This window comes from Thermobia domestica, chromosome 13, assembly GCF_964235325.1.
Source record: "Thermobia domestica chromosome 13, izTheDome1.hap1.1, whole genome shotgun sequence".
NCBI classification, from domain to species: domain Eukaryota; kingdom Metazoa; phylum Arthropoda; class Insecta; order Zygentoma; family Lepismatidae; genus Thermobia; species Thermobia domestica.
The window spans coordinates 7,825,444-7,849,024 of NC_137466.1; the positions used below are offsets into that span (position 1 = coordinate 7,825,444).

General features: G+C 36.4%; 1 protein-coding gene across 1 annotated transcript in view; it reads right to left on the reverse strand.

The window, feature by feature from the left end:
• Positions 1-72: 72 nt before the first annotated feature.
• Positions 73-23,581, reverse strand: part of LOC145669111 (gustatory and odorant receptor 24-like) — a 31,582-nt gene continuing 8,073 nt past the window's right edge. Inside the window, exon 3 of the mRNA XM_081737452.1 lies at positions 73-506. Within this exon, the coding sequence (XP_081593578.1) occupies positions 378-506 (129 nt within the window). The 3' untranslated portion in view covers positions 73-377. The remainder of the gene's footprint in view (positions 507-23,581) is intronic.

A 23,581-nucleotide genomic window follows, 5' to 3' on the forward strand; every position in this document is an offset into this window, starting at 1 on the left:
AAATTGAAATAATATACTGCAAGGCTTGCGCAAAAGGATATATTCATATACCTAAATAGACATGAAATTACATAAGAGCAACCATACTAGCAGCGGCGTGCCCAGCAAGTTTGTCTTAATGGGCCGGGCTTTTACATATTACAATATTATCCTGTATTACTATATCTTCCTCTACTTCATATCATTCAATACTATATTTTACATAGCATGAATATTTATATCTGTAAACATTATACTGTATAGTGATCTTTATGTGTGTGTGTGTGTGTGTATCATTATACATTATATCCTTCTTCCAATTCTTTATTCTCATATATGAAGGAAAAAGTACATTGAAATTATTTTCACATTTCATTGAAAGCAAAATAAAAACACATTTAGTAACATGTACAGTTTTCATACGGAGGAGCCAAAGTTGAAAGTTTCGAACAATTAGTATCATTTTGAGGCATTGAAATTTTAAATTGAACTAACACCACTAAATAGGTGACCACAGTGCTGAAAATCTGAAAATAAAAAAAGAAAAAAAGAACTGAAATTAAAATTTATTTAAAAAAAATACAGTACGAGTATAAGATATTCATTTTCTGCAGCGGCTAATTACATACTGAAAAGACATAAAATTTGAGAAACAGATGGTAGAGTAAAGTATTTCTTAGAATGCCTTTCTCTTTCAGAGGGCATAAAGTAAGATAATATAGATTAGTTTTCTTCTAGCTACTACATGTCAACTGAATGAAAAGCCATTTCAATATCGTGCTGCGAAATACGAGTAGAATGTTTAACTTGGTTTGTTCTGTATTGACCTTATAGCGTCATCTACTGTTATGCTAAGGATAAGGAAATGACACTAACTTAGGAAACTAATTGTGTACGATATGTCCAATGGTTTTATTCAGCCGGTTCGCACCGATTCGCTAGAGCCGGTTGTTAAAATATTTCGAGTTCGCACAACCGTTTGTTATACCGAGTCATAAACTCAGACATACACACAGGCAGCTGGAACGGAGAGGTCCTTGGGTACAAATTGTTCACAGGCAAAAACAAATTACCTATTTAAAGAACCTTCTTTTGCCTCATACGTATCAGAAGATTACTGGCGAGGTGGGGGAATTGAAAATTTTATTTTATCTTTGTTGTTACAAGTTCTTATAGCTATAGGGTTAAACATATGATGTCTCAGAACAAGCTATAAATGTTTATTTCTAATATATCAAGAATGAGAGCTGGGGTTATATGAGTGATGTAAAAGGGCAGATGTAAAAGTGGATCTGAAAAACCAGGGGAACGGTAGGTAGCGTGCCTATCTTTGCCCATCGTATTTTTTTTAGAAACTGGGGGAAGCTGTACATATTTTGAGGAGACAGTTGAGGATGCAAAATGTTATCAAAATGCTTCCTTGGTGAAACATGTATGAATTACTAAAAATGTATTTTTACAGTACTTTTCAATTTGTTTCTAGAGAAAGTGTCCGTAATACGGAGGTAAATAATACCCTTTAACGACAGAAAAGATTGTCCGTGTCCATACTAGAGAGTGTCCACTTTAGAGAGGATTGCCAATATCTTTTTTTTTTTTTTTTTTCCTATTATAGAGTTTGGGGATTATAAAATATGTTCGTTAAGGGAGGTGCCCGCTTTATAGAGGTGTCCGTTAGTAGAGGCTTCACTGTATTTTGGGGGGCGGGAGGGACATTTTCTTACAAGGAATGCTTTCTATCATCTTCATTTACTAATCACTCAACTTTAGCCAAAGACGAAAAAAAGTAACAAACGCGAAAAATTGTGTATTGCAATATACGCGCAAGATTTAGTGTGCATGGGTGTATGTCATTGAAAAAGATTCTTATCTTTCAGTGGGTGTATAAAGATTCTCCAATGAACATAGTACGAGCCAATCACTTGAGGGAGCCCCTGAAAATGTTCTCCTCTCTATCCTCGCGCCACGTTAGGTCTGTGGATCAATTATCGCCGCCACTGCCCTACCTTCTATTAGATTTATGTGTATGGCAAGAAAACTGCATTATTTTAGTGTGCAGTCTTCCAGGCTACTTCCGTAATAAGCTTTCTCGGATTGAGCGCCTCGTTTCTACAGCTAACCCAACTAACGCTTAAGTTGTTTGAAAATTTCTTATAAAAATTTCGCCTCATAACCAGAGATGGAGTGGATCAGTGGATCGTAGGTCAAGATTTGTGAGTGGGTCATGGGTCAACAGAACGTGACCCACTGCGATCCACCATGACTCACTGACCAACTCTAACCTACTACGACACACGGACCCACTCTGCTCAGTGCATTGTTGACAGCATTTTCTGAAACTGGTCAATTTGTTTACGTTTTACTTTGAAGGCCCTCATTTCTCTTCCCTTTTCATTTGTTTCTATTTACTTACCTGAGAAGATATATATCTAAGTGAAGAGGCACTTTTGGATATTGATATTTTTAATTGTAATAATAGTAATAGGAATTACTACTTGGCTTTCCAGAAGCAGCCTATGCGTTTTTAGAGGAGCTGACTACTGGAAACAATATACAGTATTTTTGAATGACCTGTAATATATGAATTATTATACAGAGTGTGCGTGATCATCACGGCCAAAGCCAAATGAAATGACTTTTGGTATGTAGCTACACCCTAATCCCAACTGGAATCCCTTATCATATCGCTTTCATTATAATACATATCCTAAGAGAGTGGGAGTCCGAATTTTTCCGAAAAATTGAGCATCTCAAGAGCCGTTCAACTTAAGGAGTTGCAGGTTCAGTATATTTCGCAGCTTTGTTTTATTGCAAGTGTGAACTCCTTCATCAGTGGACAGAAGGGTGTGGATCATGGGCCAAAGTTGGTGATTATGAGTTTTGGTGGGTGGTCAGAGAGAGTGGGTCATGCTGCGTCGTGGGTTACGGTGGGTGGTGGGTCAGTAGGACAAGTTTTATTTAACCCACGCCATCTCTGATCACAATATACGCGAATGATGAGCCAGTTAAAAAATTGTTGCATGAATAATACAAGACTTTACTTTTTTAATTAATAATATAAAGCTTATTAATACCTTAGTTCTACCAAGTAATTATATTTTGCCCTAGAATTAGGAGTGGTTTAAGCAGTTGCTAAATGTCTAAAAATGCCTAGAGTGAAGAATATTTAAGTTTCTTCATTTCATATGCAAACTCTTGTTGGTTGTCATCAATACTTTCGTGACTTATATTGTTTTTATACTGACTTGAGCGTTTGGCTTCTTGCTACAAGACTCCGTCTGTTGCAGGAATAGGAATTAATATGCTCAAATGAACGGCCAGTTACATGGTCTTGTAATCCAGCTGCCTTAGAGGAAATATAGTGCAATGGAGAATGGTCTTTATACAAAGCGTTGATCTTAGATAACGGACCGGATTCAATCCCAAGTCGTTGTTCTGAATTCATGGCAATAGTGGGTTCTGTCCTTCATAATCCCGGTGTTGCATAACGATGCATACACAGAAACTCGAATGGAGTTAAATGAGCATTCCAGTTTCGTATCCCACGTTTATGACCTTTAGGCTAAAGGAGATTGGTGATTAAGGGAAGTGAATTAAGGTATAACTGATGGAATTCCAATGTCGGGGAAACGGGAGAACCCGGAAATCTCGTTTCACCAAGAATCGAACCAGGGACCCCTTGCACTAGATATTCCCCTTCTATCACTGTACCAACATGGTTCCCTCTCCTCCTCACACATATTTTTTTTTTTATTTATAAAACGGTAAAATACTCATTTCTCAGTTTCCATATACGTGGAATCCCTGATCCTAATTTCTAAGCTATCGCTTGACTTCGAAGTCACTAACTTGTACTTTCTCGTAGAATCAAATTACTGAGGAACAAACTGACAACGTTAGCTATTTTGTATTTCTCTAATACTCCGCCTGACCCCTCTCGGCAGTAGTTATAAAATTTTCCCTCGAGCAGAACACTCATACACAAATGTTGTATTGATCTGGCTTCAATATGTAAATATTGTTAGTTTATTCTTTATGTTATGTCTAATATAGGATATTGTAAAGCATTGTTGATAGAATTAGAGTTTCAATTCTTGTGCTCAGTGTTATCGTTACCATCGGCGCAAATCTGTCTTCAACATTGGGGGGGACGGGTAAGACCGCTCCCATATTATATAATATATATATATATATATATATATATATATATATATATATATATATATATATGTGTGTGTGTGTGTGTGTGTGTGTAAGCGATGTTCAAAATATATATGAAGTTGAAAAACAATGCTGTGAAGAATCAGGGGACAGAATTGTCTTCAATTTCGTATTTAGGAGGCTATCGGGCTCAAGCTCCCCCTGAAATAAATTTGTTAGTTTTTCGCACTCCACGTACAACAATAATCCTTCTAACCATTTCTAAGAATGTCATTGACTTTCCATTTTCTTATGCTATTTGTTCAGAAGTAATACTGTATTTGCCAAATTTCATTCCATGTAAGAACTGCGTCCTTTTGTTCTTTCTTTCGTCCTTTCTACTTTTCTGTTTCTTTTTCTTGACGTTACTTTCTTTCATTTCGCCTATCATACTTTATCGACCATTGTCAGTTCTGATTCAAGTCGGCCGTCATCAGTAACACCAAAACTAAGAGGAGTTGATAAGCGAAACTGGTGTTCCACACCAAGGAAAATTATATCGTTTAGTTATTTTTAAAAGAAGGAAATGTTTGAATTAAAAAAAAATCAAAACGGGAAATAATTAGCCCGGGAATTTGGAAGGCCAAGAGGATGCTTCCTTTTTCTTGTATGAATAGAATAAAGGGTTAGATTCACTCCTAAATTTTTGTATCATACCACATAGGATTTATCGGTCTGCAATTCTTGCCATTATAAGTTCAATTTATGCATAAATTAAAATATATTTAATTCTCAAACTCAGGTGGGCAATTGCCCACTTCCTTCCTTGTGTTGGGCATAGCACCTCGAAACAAAATCCTAAATACGCCATTGGTTGTCTTCAACATTGGGAGGTGGGCACATTTGAGGCTTATTCTAGAGAAGGGAGATGAAACTCATATTACGGTAGATGAATCTGATAAACTGTTGTAAAGTATATTATATATTAGGCGATGTAGATGAAGTAGTAGTACATATCAGTATTACAAATCACTGCCGTGAACACATTCTGAAATATGAATACATGCATATTTATAATTTGTATGTTTCTAATTAGGCATCCACAACGATCCACGTTAAAATTGTTTTATAATAATATAAATAATGGTTTCCCCAAAACTATGAAGAAAGAATATCAATTATGTATGACGCAACAATACTCTTTGAGCAAAATGATAATCTCTATCAAGGACGCCGATTTCTCTGTAACTTTGGGAAGGGGGGGGGGCATTCATAAAAATGCATAAAACAATACATATAACAAGAGAAAATACATATAAAAATGCATATTCATAAAAATACAGGGAATCCACGTGAGCTTTTGGGAGGGCCTCCGACTTCCCAGGATCGGCCCCCTTGATCTCAATAACATTAAAGGAATCGTTACAGAAATCTAACGCATGTCATATACTCTTTAGTTAACAGATATAACCTTAAGATTCTGGAGAAAAATATTCCAGTAATTGAATTCTTTTCTTTGCTTGCGAAGCATCCTCTCTCAAAAGAAAAATTGGGACACGCGGAAATACGTAGCAACAAACCATGGTTCGAACGAGCAGAAAAGAGAAAACAAGCAAAATTACGTTGGCCACAAAATCCGAATGAAATAACCACACAAAATTTCGTAGACATCAGGCGGGAAACTTCCAAAACTTTTAGAACAAAGAAACGCAATTTTTTGAAAGCTAAAATTTAGGAACTTGAAGATAATAGTAAAAATAAAAACATTCTGGACATGTATAAAGGGATCAACGAATTTAAGAAAGGCTATCAACCTCGTGCTTATATATTAAAGAAATCTGACGGTACAGTTCTCACTGACACGGATAGCATCTTAAATAGATGGAAAGATTTCTTTAACGATTTGCTTAACACGCAGCAAAAACTAATGTGCGTGGAGAAAGGGAGATACACATCACAGAACCGTATATTCCAGAATCCAACCGAATAGAAGTAGAAATCGCTATAAAGAAATTAAAGAAACACAAATATCCGGGTGTAAACGAAATTCCGGCTGAGTTAATTTTAGCTGGAGGCGAAAAATTGTGGTACAAGATACACAAACTCATTCTCCTTATCTACAACAAGGAAGAATTGCCACAAGAGTGGAAAGAATCAATCATTGTTCCAATCCACAAGAAAGGCGACAAAACTGACTTATCGAGGTATCTCTCTTCTGTCAACATCCTATAAAATCCTTTCAAACATTCTATTAGCAAGATTGACCCCATACGCAGATGAAATGATTGGAGATTATCAGTGTGGATTTAGACGAAATCGATCAACTATCGACCAAATATTTACCATTCGCCAAATACTTGAAAAGAAGTGGGAATATAATACCCCGGTTCATCAACTATTTATTGATTTTAGAAAGGCTTACGACTCGGTTAGGAGAGAAACCCTGTACAACGTTCTTACAGAATTTGGAATACCGAAAAAGCTAATTAGATCTATTAAGGCATGTTTAAATGAATCCCAAAGTAAAGTCCGGATAGGAAAAGTTTTGGCCACGAGCTTTCCCGTCGAGAATGGCCTTAAACAAGGAGATGCGTTGTCACAATTATTATTTAATTTTGTGCTAGAATACTCTATAAGGAAAATCAAAGATAGCAACCAGGGCCTAGAATTGAACGGTATTCACCAGGTTATGGCATATGCTGATGTAAATTTAATAGAGGATGACAGGAGAATAATAGAAAGAAATGCACAGATCTTATTACACGCTTGCAGGGGCATGGGTTTAGAAGCAAATGCAGAGAAAACTAAATACATGGAAGTGCGTCGGGACCGTAATACGATAAATTATGGATGCGTTAAAATATTAAATAATTCTTTTGATAAAGTGGATACTTTCAAATATATAGGATCAATATTAACAGACGAAAATCATATTCACGAAGAAATTAAATATCGACTAAAAACAGGGAATTCGTGTTACTATTCGGTTCAAATCTCATGTCGTCGCAAATTCTGTCGAGGAATTTGAAGCTTAAAATATATAAAACGATAATCATACCTGTTGTTCTGTATGGTTCCGAAACATGGTCGCTTACTCTAAAGGAAGAACATAGACTGAAAGTATTTGAGAACAAGATCATGAGACGAATATTCGGACCCAAGAGGAACGGGAATGGAGAATGGCGGAACTTTATAACGAGGAACTACAAAATTTATACGGTTTACCGAACATTGTTAGGGTCATCAAGTCTAGGAGGCTTAGGTGGGCAGGTCATGTAGCCAGTATGGAAGAAAGTAGGATCGCTTTCAAAGTGTTAGCGGTAAGACCAATCGGAAAACGACCATTAGGCAGACCTAGGCGCAGATGGAAAGACAATATTAAGATGGATCTCGCAAAAATAGGAATACAAAGTAAAAACTGGATCCAGTTGGCTAAGGATAGAAGTCAGTGAAGAGCTTTTGTGAACGCGGCATTGAACGTCCGGGTTCCATAGGCTATAGAGTTAGTTAGCTTACGAAGCATGAGTAGATGCCTAGGCTGATACTACAAATAGATTAAATTCCCATTTACTGAAAAGATGGGTAGTCTTACATTGGATAGTCTATATATTCTTCGTGTGCTAGGGCCTAGGGGAGAAAAGGAGAGAAGATTTCATATCAGGTTACGTCACGCACAATCGCACGCCTTAATTTTTATTAAAAATGAAAAAGCCAAGAGAAACAAATTTCATCTCACTTTCCTTTGTGGTACTCGGACACAAATCATTCTGCAAAAAGCACTTTTCAAATCGGATTATTGGGAGAGCCTTCAATTCCAATGTTGGGTGGGGGGACATATATATATCCCCATTTCCCTGGAATTTGTGCCCGTACCTACAGCTGAGACAACTTTTCAGCATGAGGAGAGGGGTATATCCTCCTCTGGCATTACAGGCGTGCGCAACGTGCCTTGGCACCCCCATTAGACAAACTTTTTTTAAATGTAGAATTATTACAAACTGAGAAGAGATTACGTGTTAATTATTTCCCGTCTGCACGTGTGCTGTGCGTCGCCGACGCAGCGTCGGATGCAATGATGCTATCTTTTCTTAGGGGAAAGGGGGGGGAGGACGATATTCCATATGGTGGTACTTTAGATCTGGCACCCATATTCCCAATGTCCTGCGCACGCTAGTGTCTGGCATTTATTGCAATTTGTGCCCAAGTAGTGGAAGTGGAATTAATACATATTGATGAGACTACTAAACGCACTACAGCACGAAGTTCAGTTTGAAATACTACAGATTACGATTCTTTTTTAAAAAATGGAAAAGCCAAGAGAAATCAATTTCATCTTATATTCCTTTGTGGCAGTCGGACACAAACCATCAAGCTATCCCAAAAAGCACTTTTTAAGTCAGATTATTGGGGGGGACTGTCCCCCCCATGTCCAACATTGGGAGGGACATGTCCCCCTCGTCTCCCCCGGGATTTGCGCCAGTGATCGTTACTAAGAACCTGAAAATTCAGTGCAGTGATATTGATCTTTGTAGCAGACGTACGTTGACACTTGTCTCTAAAAAGAAAGCGATGACTAATTGGAAGAAAACTTCTTTTCTTGCAAAATTCGAGCAATCATTTCCTTATATTGATGACGCACCCTTAACAATCAGCTGCGAGCGAAGATGTAGAGAATACCAAAGTTACGACAGCAACGGCAACTTAATATATACCTATCGCTTTGATGAAGAAGTTGTAAGACCATCGTTCATATATACTGTGACTGGTTTTGCTGTTTTCTGGTTCTCGCTTCAAGAGATGAAGTTTAAAGGAATCCTTCCGTACGTTAGTGTGAGAACCGATTTTCGTACATTTCGTGAGCTACATAAAGATCCCTCAATGCAGAGAATAGATTCCGATCTGTCTTCCTCTTCATTGAGCGACACACAGAGTGACTCCTCTTGGTATTTAAAGATAAAAAATAATGAAGGAGAAGAACAGAAATTTGACATTTTTCAGTTTTCGAAGCTTGTGTTTGCAGGGATTCATACACACAATTCCCTTACTACCATTGGATCAGATGATCACATTAACGAACTATCGGAAGATGATTTGAGCGACATCCCGGAATCTGAATTTGACGAAATAATCTTCAACTCCAGTACAGACAGCTTAAGTTCACACCAGAAGGGACCATGGTGGAAAAGACTGTTGTGTTGCTGTATTGGTGGTTGTCGTTAAGGAAACGCTTGTTATACGATGAGAGCCGTCCAGAAGAACTAGGGACGCCTCCAATAGGGGAGAATCTTTGGCAATTGTTAACTACGCCGACAGCAGTAATAATAGAATCCCCTATATCAAAGATCAGATTGCACTATTAATCATTTTGGAAGATGAAAAAAGAAGAAAATTATGAACATAGCTGCTGTGCCTTTTCTCACATAATGGACTTTAGGAGAAATGGAAAATATTTACAAAACTTTTCGGCTACTTGTACAACAATAATACAGCTCAGCATGTATAAGAATTTGACTGGGAAGTTAACTTGATGAGAATGGATTCAACAGTTCTCTTAGAAATTATGGAACCAACCGAATATCCGGTGCTTAATATGAAATACTATTTTCTTTACTAGTGAGGCTACCACAAGTGGACCATAATATGTGTTGTGTTAAGTTTTAATTGTATAGCACCTTTCTTGTATAATATTGTTGTGTAAAGAAGTGTTACAACTTCTGTCATTGTTTGATGTTTTTTAAGGATTTTCAAATGAATTGTAAACACATGTGGATGCCCAGAAAATGAAGAAAGTTCTTTAGTTTTGGAAAAGAAAGCGTCATTTCGAAGAAGAATCTGAAAGAGGGTCAAGAATAGGATGAGAACTGGTTGAAAATACGAGAATCGTAAAAGCGTTGAAAAGAATGAAGCTGGAAAAGCATGCTGAGAAACAGTTTAAAACATTTATTGAAGTACCATATATTTTTTTTCGTATGTTTAGATAAATACTCAAACGAAAAACGAAGACAACAAATCAATAATTGTTATCCGTAATTGCAACCATATTAGATGGAATAATCTGCGATAAATTTGTCATTTTTTTGGATTTTAAAAAGTATTAAAAAACCATACGTTGCATTAACCTGACTTATTATTCATAATGCTTTTGAAATTATGAAATACTTTACCAATTCATTGTATAACAGTAGTTCCCAACCGAGGGTTCTCAATCTTTCTTTAGGGGCCGCGGTGGCTCAGTGGTATAGCGTTCACCTCTGGTGCATGGGGTTCTTGATTCGATCCCAGTTCACTCCAAGTGGACTTTGAGGTGCACAAACACCGTGTGCATGGGTTTCCTCCGGATTCTCCCGTTTCCTCCCACTTCCTTTATTCCACCATTTCATTCATTTCTCATCATCACCGTCTCCTTTAGCCTAGCCGGCATGCCCGTGGAACGTAATATTCAAAGATTTCATTTCAATCTGTGTTTACAATGTTAACAAGATGTCAGTAAAATTTGATAAAAATTTTAATGACGAATGGCGGACAAAGGCTTTGATATTCAGCCAGCCCTCACTTAAATAGATCGTTCAAGGGCTTTGCGCAATTCGAAATTTACGTAAATCTAATTTCATTTACCATAACCATTTTCGTAAACAAGTATGAAAAATCGACAAATTACGCCAAGTTATCAGTTGCTCCTGTCTCACTCACTAGATTGCTCACAAGATAGAATTTAGAAATTTAATTCTATTTCTCATTTCAGATGTAAACTGAATTTGCATATATCGAATTGACAACTCGTGGACTGACTGTACATGTCGGTGAGTGGTATACACAAGAATAGGTATCTTCTTTACAAAGATTTATTGGCTACAGTATGGTGCACAATCGACAGATACAGTGCGTCGCAAGTGCTCACAGTGTGAGCTTCACACAGACTCCTAAACACGTACTCCAGCTATTAATGGCAGCAGTTACGCTTCTAAAGGAAACGCTGCTCCTGTTTGCACAAGGGAGCGTTTCAGGGACGGAATATCATGTGTTACCTCGAGCACATCTTGGCCTCCAATTTTGATCACGGATCATAGTCCAAGAGACTGAGACATGGATCGACTTAGGAAACGGAGATGAATCCTGTTGTAAGACTCAGTGGATTTGGCAAAGGAGGTGTGACTGAGGGGTTAAACAACAGGTATCAGAACATGAGACTGATGGTTCACAGCATGCATTTTCACTCCAGTTTTGCAGAAGTTGAGGTTCATGATTCCATGATATGGTATCTTCAAGAACACCATGCCGGGATGCACTTTGGGAACTACCATAGCGGCTTCTTTAAATGATATCGTATGTACACTGGGTCATTTTGGACGTTCAAGAATTCCTCAATGATAAATATATTTCCGTCCGTGGTATGAATCACCTGTGAATTAAAATATGCTTTCATAACCCTGTTCCGGCGTAGCTACAGAGTTGGGAAGTGCCCTTCATGCGTTTGCACTTGGAGATCACGCAGTGTCTGACAATGCACCATGAATGCAATCTCGTTTCTTTCGCCATGATACTTTTGATTCCGTACCGGATATTATTGCAGTCCAATGTGCATATATATTGGCCAGTGGAGTCCTTTCAGCACGTGTACGTAATTTGGATGATTTATGACTGTGGATGTCGTCAGTTTCAACTCTATAGTAAAGGTGACAAACACATTGATAAACTTGATTCGTTGCAGGAGGTTGAATATCTCAATTGTAGTCTTAAGCGCCATATGCAAAACTACAACAGTTAATCTATTTTCATTTGTACCCCACCACATCTAAAATAAACAAACAAAAGGATCTGAAATATTCTGATTAGAAACCATCATATGCTATATTACCTCCACCTAGCATGCGTCCTAACAGCTTTTACTTGGCTATTTATGATCCCGTTAAGTTTGTATCAATACCAGCGCATGCTGAAAAGTAATGTGAAAACAGTTACAAGTATCCGTATAAAACAATGCATATACACTAGTAGCACATCTACTTTAATGTACAGAGCTCAATCATTATTTTTCTACATCACCACCCTGGCAATCAACATACATCTGCTAACTTCCGACCAGTTTCATTAACTCATTGTAAAATTATTAATTTTGATTATAAAAGCATAGCCTGACTTCTTGCTTCACTGTATCGTCAACATCAAAATGAAGTCTTCTTAGGTGTCCTTAAGCTTCAGACAAAGATGAAAATCTGATGGATCCACTTCTGAACTCTATGCAGGATGAGGTATGACAATACAACCTAAGTGCTGTAAGTTTTTATTGTCATTGTACTAGTGTGAGGGAGGGCATTCTTGTGGTGAATTAAAGGCACCATTTGTGGACGAACTCATGATCCGTTCTTTCAGTTTGTAATGCTCCACTTATAGTGTAGCATCAATTTTCAGTACTATGTAGGAACAAGTGAAATAATTTTTCATGAATTGAAAAATTGTCTGTCCTGTACAGTGATGAAAATTTTCCGGAAAATTTTGAAACGGATAATTTTCCGATTCATAAAAACATACTCCACTTATTCTTACATCGTTGTTTAGCAGTAATGTGAGGTGGAAAATGTTCTATATTTTTCCGGAAAATTTTCCGTTCTTAACAAATATCAGCAATCAAATAACAGTTCCTCAGTATTCATAAAATTGATTTAAATAATGTATAGAAATGTTAAGATGTGAAAGATCGCTTAAAGAATCTGAAAATTTTCATGGCTCACAATTTTCAGTACTATGTAGGAACAAGTGAAATAATTTTTCTTGAATCGAAATATTTTCTGTCTTGTATTGAAAAATTGAAGAACTTTTTATGAGTCGGAAAATTTTCATCATTTTGAAACAAAAAGTAAAACAACATTTTGTGAATCGTGTAGTGGAAAATTCGCGACCCCTATCGTGTAGAAGAAAGAGGAAATTCGTGTAGAGGAAAGTTAGACAGCAAAAAATTATCATTTTCCAATTAGCTTTTGGAAACCAGAAAATTTTCTATATATTTCAAGTTGGGAAGTTAAAATATACAGTGTTTCTCTCTCTCTCTCTCTCTTTCTCTCTCTGTGTGTGTGTGTGTAAGTTGCAGGGAATATACATCGAATTCGTACAGAAATATATTTTTTATTTTGTAAATTAAGATGAAATTACTTGTTGCTTTTAGAACGCAGCGCTAATAGTGCAGCTTTTTATGTTTCTTTTATTATTTTATTGGAAGAACAACTACACAAATCAGCTTCCTTATTAGTTATATTTCACTCTCTTATGAATGACTATATGAATAAATAAATGTTTATTTCCAGAAAATGATCAGTATTTGCTTTCATGAGTTACTTAAACTCGAATTTTGGGTAGTCAAAATTTACAGTAGGCACTTTATATTATATCTACTTATTTATAAATGTTGCAGTATGTAAACCTACAAATGTAGTAAAGCTATGAGAAAACTTCGTCTTATGTGTATTAAACTGACAAAATATAATTTTGTGATATCAAACGTGGATTCTGAAGAAAGAACGCATTGAAGTTTTTGAAACATTTTTGAAATGAAGAATCGTTAGATTTTCACTTCATGACATTTTGAAGACAATATTTATTACTAATAAATTTTAGGCTAAACAAGGATGTAGGAATAAGTAGAATATGTTTTTATGAATCGAAAAATATTCATGACTTTTAATAAATTGAAATTTTAAACAATAGAATCCGGTTCCCGAAAACTAATTGGAAAATTATGATTTGTTGTTGACTAACTTTCCTCTACAGAAATTCAATTTTGTTGCTCTATGTGCAGTTAAAGATAGTGCAAAATTTTCCACCAAACATCACTATACATAATATCCAAAATTGTCCGGATTACGAAAAGATTTTTCCACTTGTTTCTACATCGTGATGAAAATTTTCCGATCTATGAAAATTCATTTCACTTGTTTCTACAGAGCAATAAAACTTTCCGATTCACAAAAAGTTGTTTTACTTTTTGCTTCAAAATGATGAAAATTTTCCGACTCATAAAAAGCTCTTCAATTTTTCCATATAAGACAGAAAATATTTCGATTCATGAAAAATTTTTTAACTTGTTCCTACACAGTACTGAAAATTGTGAGAGCCATGAAGATTTTCACATTCTTTAAACGATCTTTCACTTTTTAACATTTCTATACATGAATTCAACCAATTTTATGATTGCTGAGGAATTGTTACTTGATTACTGATATTTTTTAGAACGGAAAATTTTCCGGAAAAATATAGCGGAAAATTTTCCAAAACGAAAAATTTTCCTCTTCACATCACTACATAGTGGATTTGTATGCATTATTGAGAAGCAAAGAGGTAGCTAAAAAAAAGTCGAGTTTTTAAAGGGGAATTTATCACAGCTATTTGAGGTTAAAAGAGAACATTCTATCATCAAGGAAGGGGTCCACGGACAACAGAATTCTATTCTTCAAGTCAAAATAAAACGAAAATGCTTTATGATGGTATACCCTCCGGAACCTCCTTCAGCCCCTATCGGGAATCAAAATTTCACTATGTACACTCATGTTCAAAATTATTGTCGCATGTCTATAAATATGTCATTCTAGGAATATAATTTGATAATGAATTCGCCCTGTATTTCTTATGTTAGTGTGTGTATTATCGGGAAAGACATGTATGTGGCAAATTTCATGTCAGAAGAGCAGTAAATAAGAACAATTAAAAACGAAAATAAACCTTTCTTGTCCATTTAGCAACATTTTGTTTTACTTATTCTAATTTTCGTATTTATAATTCTTTTCCTATGAAATTTACCACACATATACATTTCCCTATTATACACATAGTATCAGTATTAAAAGTACCCTGCAAAATCATTATCAAATTATATTCTTACAAGAAGACAGTTATAGATATACGATAATCGTTTTGGACATGAATGTATCTACGTTGGAGATTAACTTGTAACCATTACATTACCCTACGAATCCGTCAAGGAATTATATCGATTGTAATGCTAATAAGTGGTGCTAGTGTCAACGTATATCGACTTTAACTTCTGTCTGAAAATAATCGATGCAACTATTTGGTAGACTGGTAGATTTTCTCTGTAGTTCTTTACCTGCGACGTTGCCACATAGTGTAATTCGCATCTCCAGACGAGGACCTAAAAGGTATGTAATTTACAGGGTGGACAAATTATCTGGAACATCCGTGATAACAGAGACACCAAAAGAGGAAGAAAAGCGAAACTTGGCACGAAGCAACTAGGAGGAGGGAGACATCGTTTCACGTATTAAATAATACCACCTAGTGAACAGTGTTGCCATCCCAGTATAAAGTTATTTTTTTTTCAAATGGCACTACGCCAAATTATTACGTATTTCAAATCAGCATGGGAAACGGAAACTTAAAATACCATTTTTGTTAATGAGTATTGCAAACTAAGGATGTTGTAGTATCACAAACATCCAAAGTTTGCAAGCTTCTATCACGCATACAGCACAACGGAGATAGACAAGATAATGCACATCGGAAGTATCTTAGCGTTGGATGCTATGGTCATGGACAGTGATGTAAGTTTTCCGACTGGTAAAAACATACTCCACTTATTCCAACATCGTTCTTTAATCTTAAAATTTATTTGTAATAAATAGTGTCTGAGAAAAGTTTGATGAAGTGAAAATTTAGCGATTCTTTATTTCTGCAAAAATATTTCAAAACTTCAATGTATTCTTCAGTCAGAATTCACATTTGATCTCACAAAATCATATTTCGTCAGTTTAATACACGAAGTCGAAGTTTTCTCATAGCTTTAAACACAATAAAAATAAATAATTTCTTCTTATTTTCTGTTACAAAAATAATCTTCATAAGGAACTGGAAGTTTTACTCAAAAGTTATTTTATTACATAGGCAGGCGTGTATGTAAAGAAATTGTGGGATTTTCTGTTTTTGAAACAACTGATAAATTCATAAAGGTTTATTTTCGCTTTCTCGTTACATTTTAAACAATGGAATGGGATATTTGTACTCTATGAACTCGATTTATGTTTCCTGTACTTTACACACACACACACACACACACACACACGCGCGCGCGCGCACACACACACATACACACACACACACAGAGAGAGAGAGAGAATATGTAAGTTTTAACTCGCCAACTTCAAATATTAGAAAATTTTAAGGTTCTCGAAAGCTAATTGGAAAATTCTAATTTGTTGCTGTCTAAATTTCACTATAGGAATTCAATTTTATACCTCAATTTGCAGTTAAATATAGTGGAAAATTTTCCACCTAATATCATTACATTATATTCAAAATTGCCCGACTTATGAAAAGTTTTTCCACTTGTTTCTACATCATAATGAAAATTTTCCGATCCATGAAAACTCCTTTCACTTGTTTCTACAGAGAAATAAAACATTCCGATTAATTTTGCTTCAAAATGATGAAACTGTTCCTACTTATAAAAAGTTTTTTCAAGTTTTCCATAAACGACAGAATTTTTTTTTTTCGATTCTTGAAAAATTGTTCCACTTGTTCCTACATAGTACTGGACATTTTCTGAGCCTTGACAATTGTCAGATTCTTTAAACAATCTTCCATTTTTAACATTTCTATTCATGAAGTTAATCAATTTTATGGTTAGTGAGGAATTGTTACCTGATCACTGATATTTGTTTAGAAAGAAAAATTTTCCGAAAAAATATAGAGGGAAAATTTTCCACCTCACATCACTAGTCATGGTGTGACTTGTCTTGAATGAATAGCAACGAAGTTACAAGGCTTTGAAAATTTAATTTTTTTCGAAAGGTTTTATTTCGAAAGCATGCTTAGGTAAGTATATTACCTAATTATTTGTGTGATTAGCAATTCTCAAACAAATCATTTTACCGTTTATAGCACTTCGATATCTGAAACCGTTCCGGAGATATGATAAACATTGATAAAGTTCGCAACACTGCTGAAAATGACGTATTTCTGGAAAATATTTAAAATGATTGTTGTTTTCCTGTTGTTTTATAGCATTGCAGGAATAACCTTTAGTAGCTGTGATTACAGTTAGTTCTCGCAATTATATGGTTTAAGCAGTGTTGGGAACTTCAGCAATGTCTATCATATCTCCGAAACGGTTTCAGATATCGAAGTGCTGTAAACGGCAAATTAATTTACATATCCGTTGCAAACCACACAAGTAACTAGATATCATACTTATTGAATCATTTTTTCGAAATGAAGCCTTCCAAAAAAAAAAAAAAAAAAAAAAAGAAATCAAATTATCAAGCTCTTGTAACTCCATTGCTATTCATTCAAAACAAGTTATACCATGACTATAGTATCCAACACTAAGATACTTCCGATGTGCATTGTCTTGTCCATCTTCATGGTGCTGTATGTGTGATAGAGGCTTCCAAACTTAGGATGTTTGTGATGGTATAACATTCTTAGTTTGCAACACTGAATAACAAATGTGTTTTTAAGATTTTGCTTCACATGATTTTGAAGCACACACACACACACACACACACACACACACACACATATATATATATATATATATATATATATATATATATATATATATATATATATATACTAGCATCAATCATCAATTATTATACTAGCGTCACTTTTTACTATTACTAAAGCGCTCCTTGATATTGGTCATTTTCGATGATTTTTATATATCCTCTCTCCTCCCCATGTTGCGGGCCACGGCATCGGAATTGTTATTGTTCATCCCACCGATCCCGAAAAGTATGAATTCGACACTTTATATATATCCCTCCCCTCCCACAACTTTTAGATTCGACAGTAATATCGTTCATTTTTGACCATTTGTAAATGCCTTTCTCATCTTCATCTCATGATCGAACTTCCAGTTATTAAGTTTTATTTATTTTTACATATCAGGCACCATTCCGGCATTTGCCTGATAGGACTGACTTGTGAGGAAAGCCCCAGTCAGGATGATCGGCAGCGGGAATCGAACCCGTAATCTCCCGAATTCGAAGCCAACGATCTACCACTTGGGCCACTTCGCTCGGTAAATATATATGCCGCTTTATTTTTGACTTGTAAAATAGTGCACTATAGTTCACGTGTGCCAGTTTTAGAACACTCGCTATATATATAGAACACCCTTTAGGCCTTTATTTGTTAAATGAAAGCTTTCGAATTGCTGTTGCCTTACGTTTGGGTTTAAATGTTTGTGAGCCTCATCGCTGTCCAGCTTGTGGAGATGAAGTTAACCAACGTGACCTGCATGGCCTTTCATGCACTCCTCCGTTAATGATGTAATACTACGAGCCCTTAACACGGCTGGAATTCCTTCAATATGGGAACCTTCTGGTTGTTGTCGTTCGAATGAGATGACACTGGTTCCATGGATGAGAGGTAAATGTGTGTGGTGGGACTTCACATGCGCTGATACATACGCTCATTCAAGTCTCCCTCTGTCAGTAATGAACTCTGTAGCTGTTGCTAATCGCAGGGAAGCTGAAAAACAAAGAAAATACAACAACCTTCTCGAAAGTTTTGTTTTCACTCCAATCGCTATTGAAACCAGTGGTGCTTGGGATGCAAGAAATCTTGAATTCATTAAGGAGGTAGGAAGACACATTTCTTGTGTTTCCGGCGAAGTTCGCTTCACATCTTATCTAATACAGCGCATATCTGTTTCTATCCAACGTGGTAACGTCTCATCGGTCCTTGGCACTTTACCTCCTGGAAAGGAACTGGATGAGGTGTTTATACTCTGATAAAAATAGTTTTATATATATTAGTCCCTGGACAATAGTTTTTCTTTGATCTTATAATTACACTGATCTGCATCAAAAATGATGTTTTCGAATGAATGGGTGTTTCTAAACGAATTTTTTGCGCTGAGTACAACAGTGCAATCCGTTTAGTTCTAGCACGTCAGCTTTCTAAGTAATTGAGAGACTTGTGTATAATAAAAGCCCCGTTTGTATGCTATAGAACGTCAAGGAATGTTTCCGATCATCTTTATTTCTATTCATAAATCTAAAGTGAAATTGTGAATACCGCAGAGTATGTGGTCTGGCAACACTATTTACGCTGCTCTTTACTTCACAGATAGTCTGCTAACACGGACTGGAGTGAGCTGGACGGTGTCGTAAAACGTGGATTTGTGTATTAAGAAAACAATGTCTTCACGTGGCTGCAGAAACGACTCGGACACTTTCTGTTATATATGTGGAAAGTACATGTTGTGTAAACAAAGACTAACCATAACACCATTTGTGAAAGAAGCCTATTTTGCCTATTTCGGACTTGTACTTGGTGACGAAAATAAACCATTGGTATCCCAGAAGGTATGTAAGATGTGTGTGGAAGGATTGCGGTTGTGGATGAAAGAACAAAGAGAGAAATTTTATTTTGCTCTTCCAATGGTTTTATGCAAATAATGACTAAACTATAGAGAAAAAACCTTGTTTAGGTTCATTTCCAAGAGAAAAAGGAAATTATATATATATATTGTTATATTGTTATGATAACTGGGGGTTGTTGCGGTAAAGCTGCACCGTTTGTATCCGGCGTAACGCCACCAATTGTTACGGTATATGGGGGCTTTCACGAAACAATCCAACCATTGGCTCATGTACCTGCATTTTGGCTTTTGGGTTATAGCGTTTGCACAATTAGGAGTTTTAGGCAATTATTCTCAGGCAGCCGACGGACGTACACCCCTCATATAGACAAGGGGGGCCCTGCTGAACCAGGAGGATAATATACCTGTGACTCCTAAGCTTGAATGGGAAAGGGATTTTAAACACTTATCGCCGGACAAACGTGTCGAACTTTCATCCCGTGTAACGGGCGGTTCTGTTGTCCAGAGATAAACTCCCTATGATCCTCCCTCAAGAGTGAACGATAGGGATTTTAGCCACTTATCCCCGGACAGAACGTGACGAACTTTCATCCCTTGTAGCGGGAGGTTCTGCTGTCCAGAGATAAACTGACTGTGATCCCTCCGAGGCTAGCAAAGCATAAGCAGGTTTAGGGATTGCAAGTACATGGGACAAAAGCTGAATTATATCTTAACAGCTCGCGTCCCGATTTTACATTTTTATCGTTACAGGGTGAGTGGTTGGCGCGGGCCTCCGATTGGGAACCGGTGGCCAAATACTAACATTTCGGGGGCTCCACCATAACTAAGACGTGTGATAGAAACCACACAGTGTGTGTTCGTGACGAGCGTGAGCACACACTATTCCGCTTAAGACAAGAATTATTAGGAACCCTGCCTTATACGGAGTTAAGAATAGCTTCTCTCTCTCTCTCTTCGCCCAGCCAGACGGGGCTGTGAATAAGTAACATCCCGTATTTAATCTCAGATAATCCTATCCTCATAGATTCGCTGGTATGAAGTAAGGCTGAAAGAGGAAACGCATCGAAGTCGTAGCTCAGTTAATTCATTGTCGGTACCTGAATCTACCCAGGTTCTATTCTACTCTAGGAGAAGTTCAGTGAAGAGAGAAATTTCAGAAAAGTAGAGTTTATTACAATGATAGGATAGTATACAGAACGAGTACAAGTGAGAAAACCGAATGAAACAAATATTAAGTTCTCAGTTTATATTAAATTCTCAATAAACACTAAGTTCACAATCGCTTAGTTGAACCATATTTAAGTTAACGTTGTTTATTGGCTATCCCAAACGACTAAGTTCTCATGTACGTCTATGATTCCATAATTCTCTTAACTTTTGTTTAAAGTCGCGAAATAGAATAAAAATCATAAAAGGAAAAGAAAACGAAGAAACGAGTAAAGTCACGCTAAAGTAATTCAAGTTATTCCGAAGAGACATAGAAGTCTGCTTGATTCATGCTATGTGCAAGGCGAGGCCGGTCGCCAAATTTTAAGTCCGAAAATTACATCTTATAGAAAAACTCAGCGCAGCGGCTAAGTCCACACATACCTGATTGGTATTGGAGACTAACCGGAGCACGTGTGATCGTCTTGGAAGCTGGAGCAGAAATAAAGACCGGAACTGATCAAGGCCGTTTTCGCCTCCTTATATAATACCTGCCCAAGGTCGACCTTGGACAGAAAACGGTGGGAGGAGATGGAGTGGGGAGCTACAGAAGAGAGGGGAAGGAGGGAGGGGGTATGCTTCGAGAGAGAGCTACACTAGCGCCATGGTATAACCTGGTGGAGAAATAGCTAATCCAACCGGCTGCATTTGCAACAGAAATGCTTCGCTAAGGATTCTTTAGATATTACACATTTATTTTATTTTATTTTATTTTCTTAATTATTTTTTTACTCCCTTGTTTGTAACCGCTGTGTTACACAAGGTATAGTACGATTTATATTAATTATTTATGCATAATTTCCTCAGCCCTGAAGCCCCTTCTGTCGGCTTCAGCCGGCTGGAGGCCTATGCAACCAGGTTAACAGAAGTGAATAACGCGTTTCCCGATACAGCCATCCCGAACCTCCTCGTCCGTTCAATGCCTCTACGTTCCCCACAAGGAGCGCAGAGTTCACAATCCAGGAGTCGAAAGCCGGCCTTCAGGCTTACGCGCCTTATGTAACAATATATATATATATATATATATATATATATATATATATATATATATATATATATATATATATATATATACATATATATATATATTTGTGTATACTATGTATAATGTTTTTGTAAGAAATGTACTGTTGTGTATTTTTACAGTTCTGCGGGTACAGAATCATGTGGATCCACTATGTTTGTGTATTCGTCGGAGAAACCTGATTATCCTGAGTCGTCTACAAGGTCGCGGAAAGGCAATATTGGCAACACTGAAACGAATTAAGTTCTCCGCTCCTATCATTTTATTGGTTCTTCGAGTCATACTGTTGTGGATAAGGAAGAAGATATCATCTTGTTTTGATCATCTGGTTGTGGAACTTGAAATAGGACATCCGGAAAATGGTAATCATAGTAATATCTCGAAGTTTTGGACTATGCTTGGTGAGTCGATCTATCCTTATTTCTGCATGCAGTGATTTGACTTCTTCAGTGATTTTTTTTTTTTTCATTTCGTATAACCATTGTTAAGAAGTAAAACTTCCCAGAGGGGAGGAACTTAATATGAAGCATAATAATAAAAAAAGGTAGAACGAAATTGTGAATCCGATTAGAGATGGAAACATTGATGAGCATTGTGGCTAAAGGTTATAGTGCTGCCACCTACGAACTGACGTGTGATATTTTGACCTATTGAATCTTGTAGTGATACAAGGTAATTTGCCTAGTTAACATCTCATATGGTTAGGCAGTGAAATTGTTTCGAAATTGTGTCGTGAAGATGATTGATATCAAGTGTATTAGTGGTTTGTATAAGGAACCGGGAGCATTGTCAGTGAGTGATTAGTATTCACTAATTTCTAAATTAGAACCTTTTATTATTTTGTGTATTTTTTGGATAAGTGTTCCGTTAGTATTGGTCGCTCACTTGGGAATGGTCCTGATTCCTATTAGATTTAAAGTGCATGTAATTTATAGTATTAGATTTGGTAATATAATTCGGAGTAATGTTTTGAAAATAAACGTAATCTCTAAATTTAATCAAGATTATTGAATTTGTTATGATTTGTTATATAAATGCTAATTTTCGCCTTCCGACATTCAACTGTGATTGCGGTGCAATTTCACAAAGGAATCGGTTTGTTAGTTGTTATATAATTATAAGTTTTTCGTTAAATTATTTGTTAAAATAAATTGTCTGTCAGTTGAAACTGATTCCTTCTAATTTGAAACAATCTAATAACCCTTTCACCAAGTCGAGCAACCGTAACCACTCGGAAATGCAGTGTACTTGTCGTTTCTTTGACATGATTGCTGCACATCAGATGACTAGTCAAAAACAAACACAACTCAAGGTTATGTTGCACGACCAGTGCATACGTGACCTAGTTTGCAACAAACAAGATATTGTCTCGTTAAGAATCAAATGATGCCACAATCCAGGAAATTTCAGTACGACGATGTCAGAAATATTCAGCTATGAGCGATGTGATGCTTCCTGACCAAATCCAAATTCTCCTTCTCCTTCCTTAGACAATCTTTTTTTTTTTTTTAAATTGATGAAGTATACAATTTCCGGTTAAGCAATTGCGTATGACTCTGGTACTATCTTTCTTCCTTATTCACATTGACACGTAAAGAAGACACCCATACTGAATTCTGGAAAAATTCAGATCACACCACCACATACGTCAGCAATGACGGAGTCGGGTGTGATAAAATGACCGAATCCGTCAGACGTTGTAATAGTCGAGTGCGATCGACAGTGTAATGTACACCTGTCAACACCTGCAGCAAGCCCAACATCAATTTTTCAGGTAAATGTGTTTCTGTTTTAACTAATTTCTTGTTGGCAGGCAGCCTCGGAAAAAAAATCAATATTTCAACATCTTAATGGAGAGCTTTCAATAACAAATCCACTATCTTTCATATTCTTCT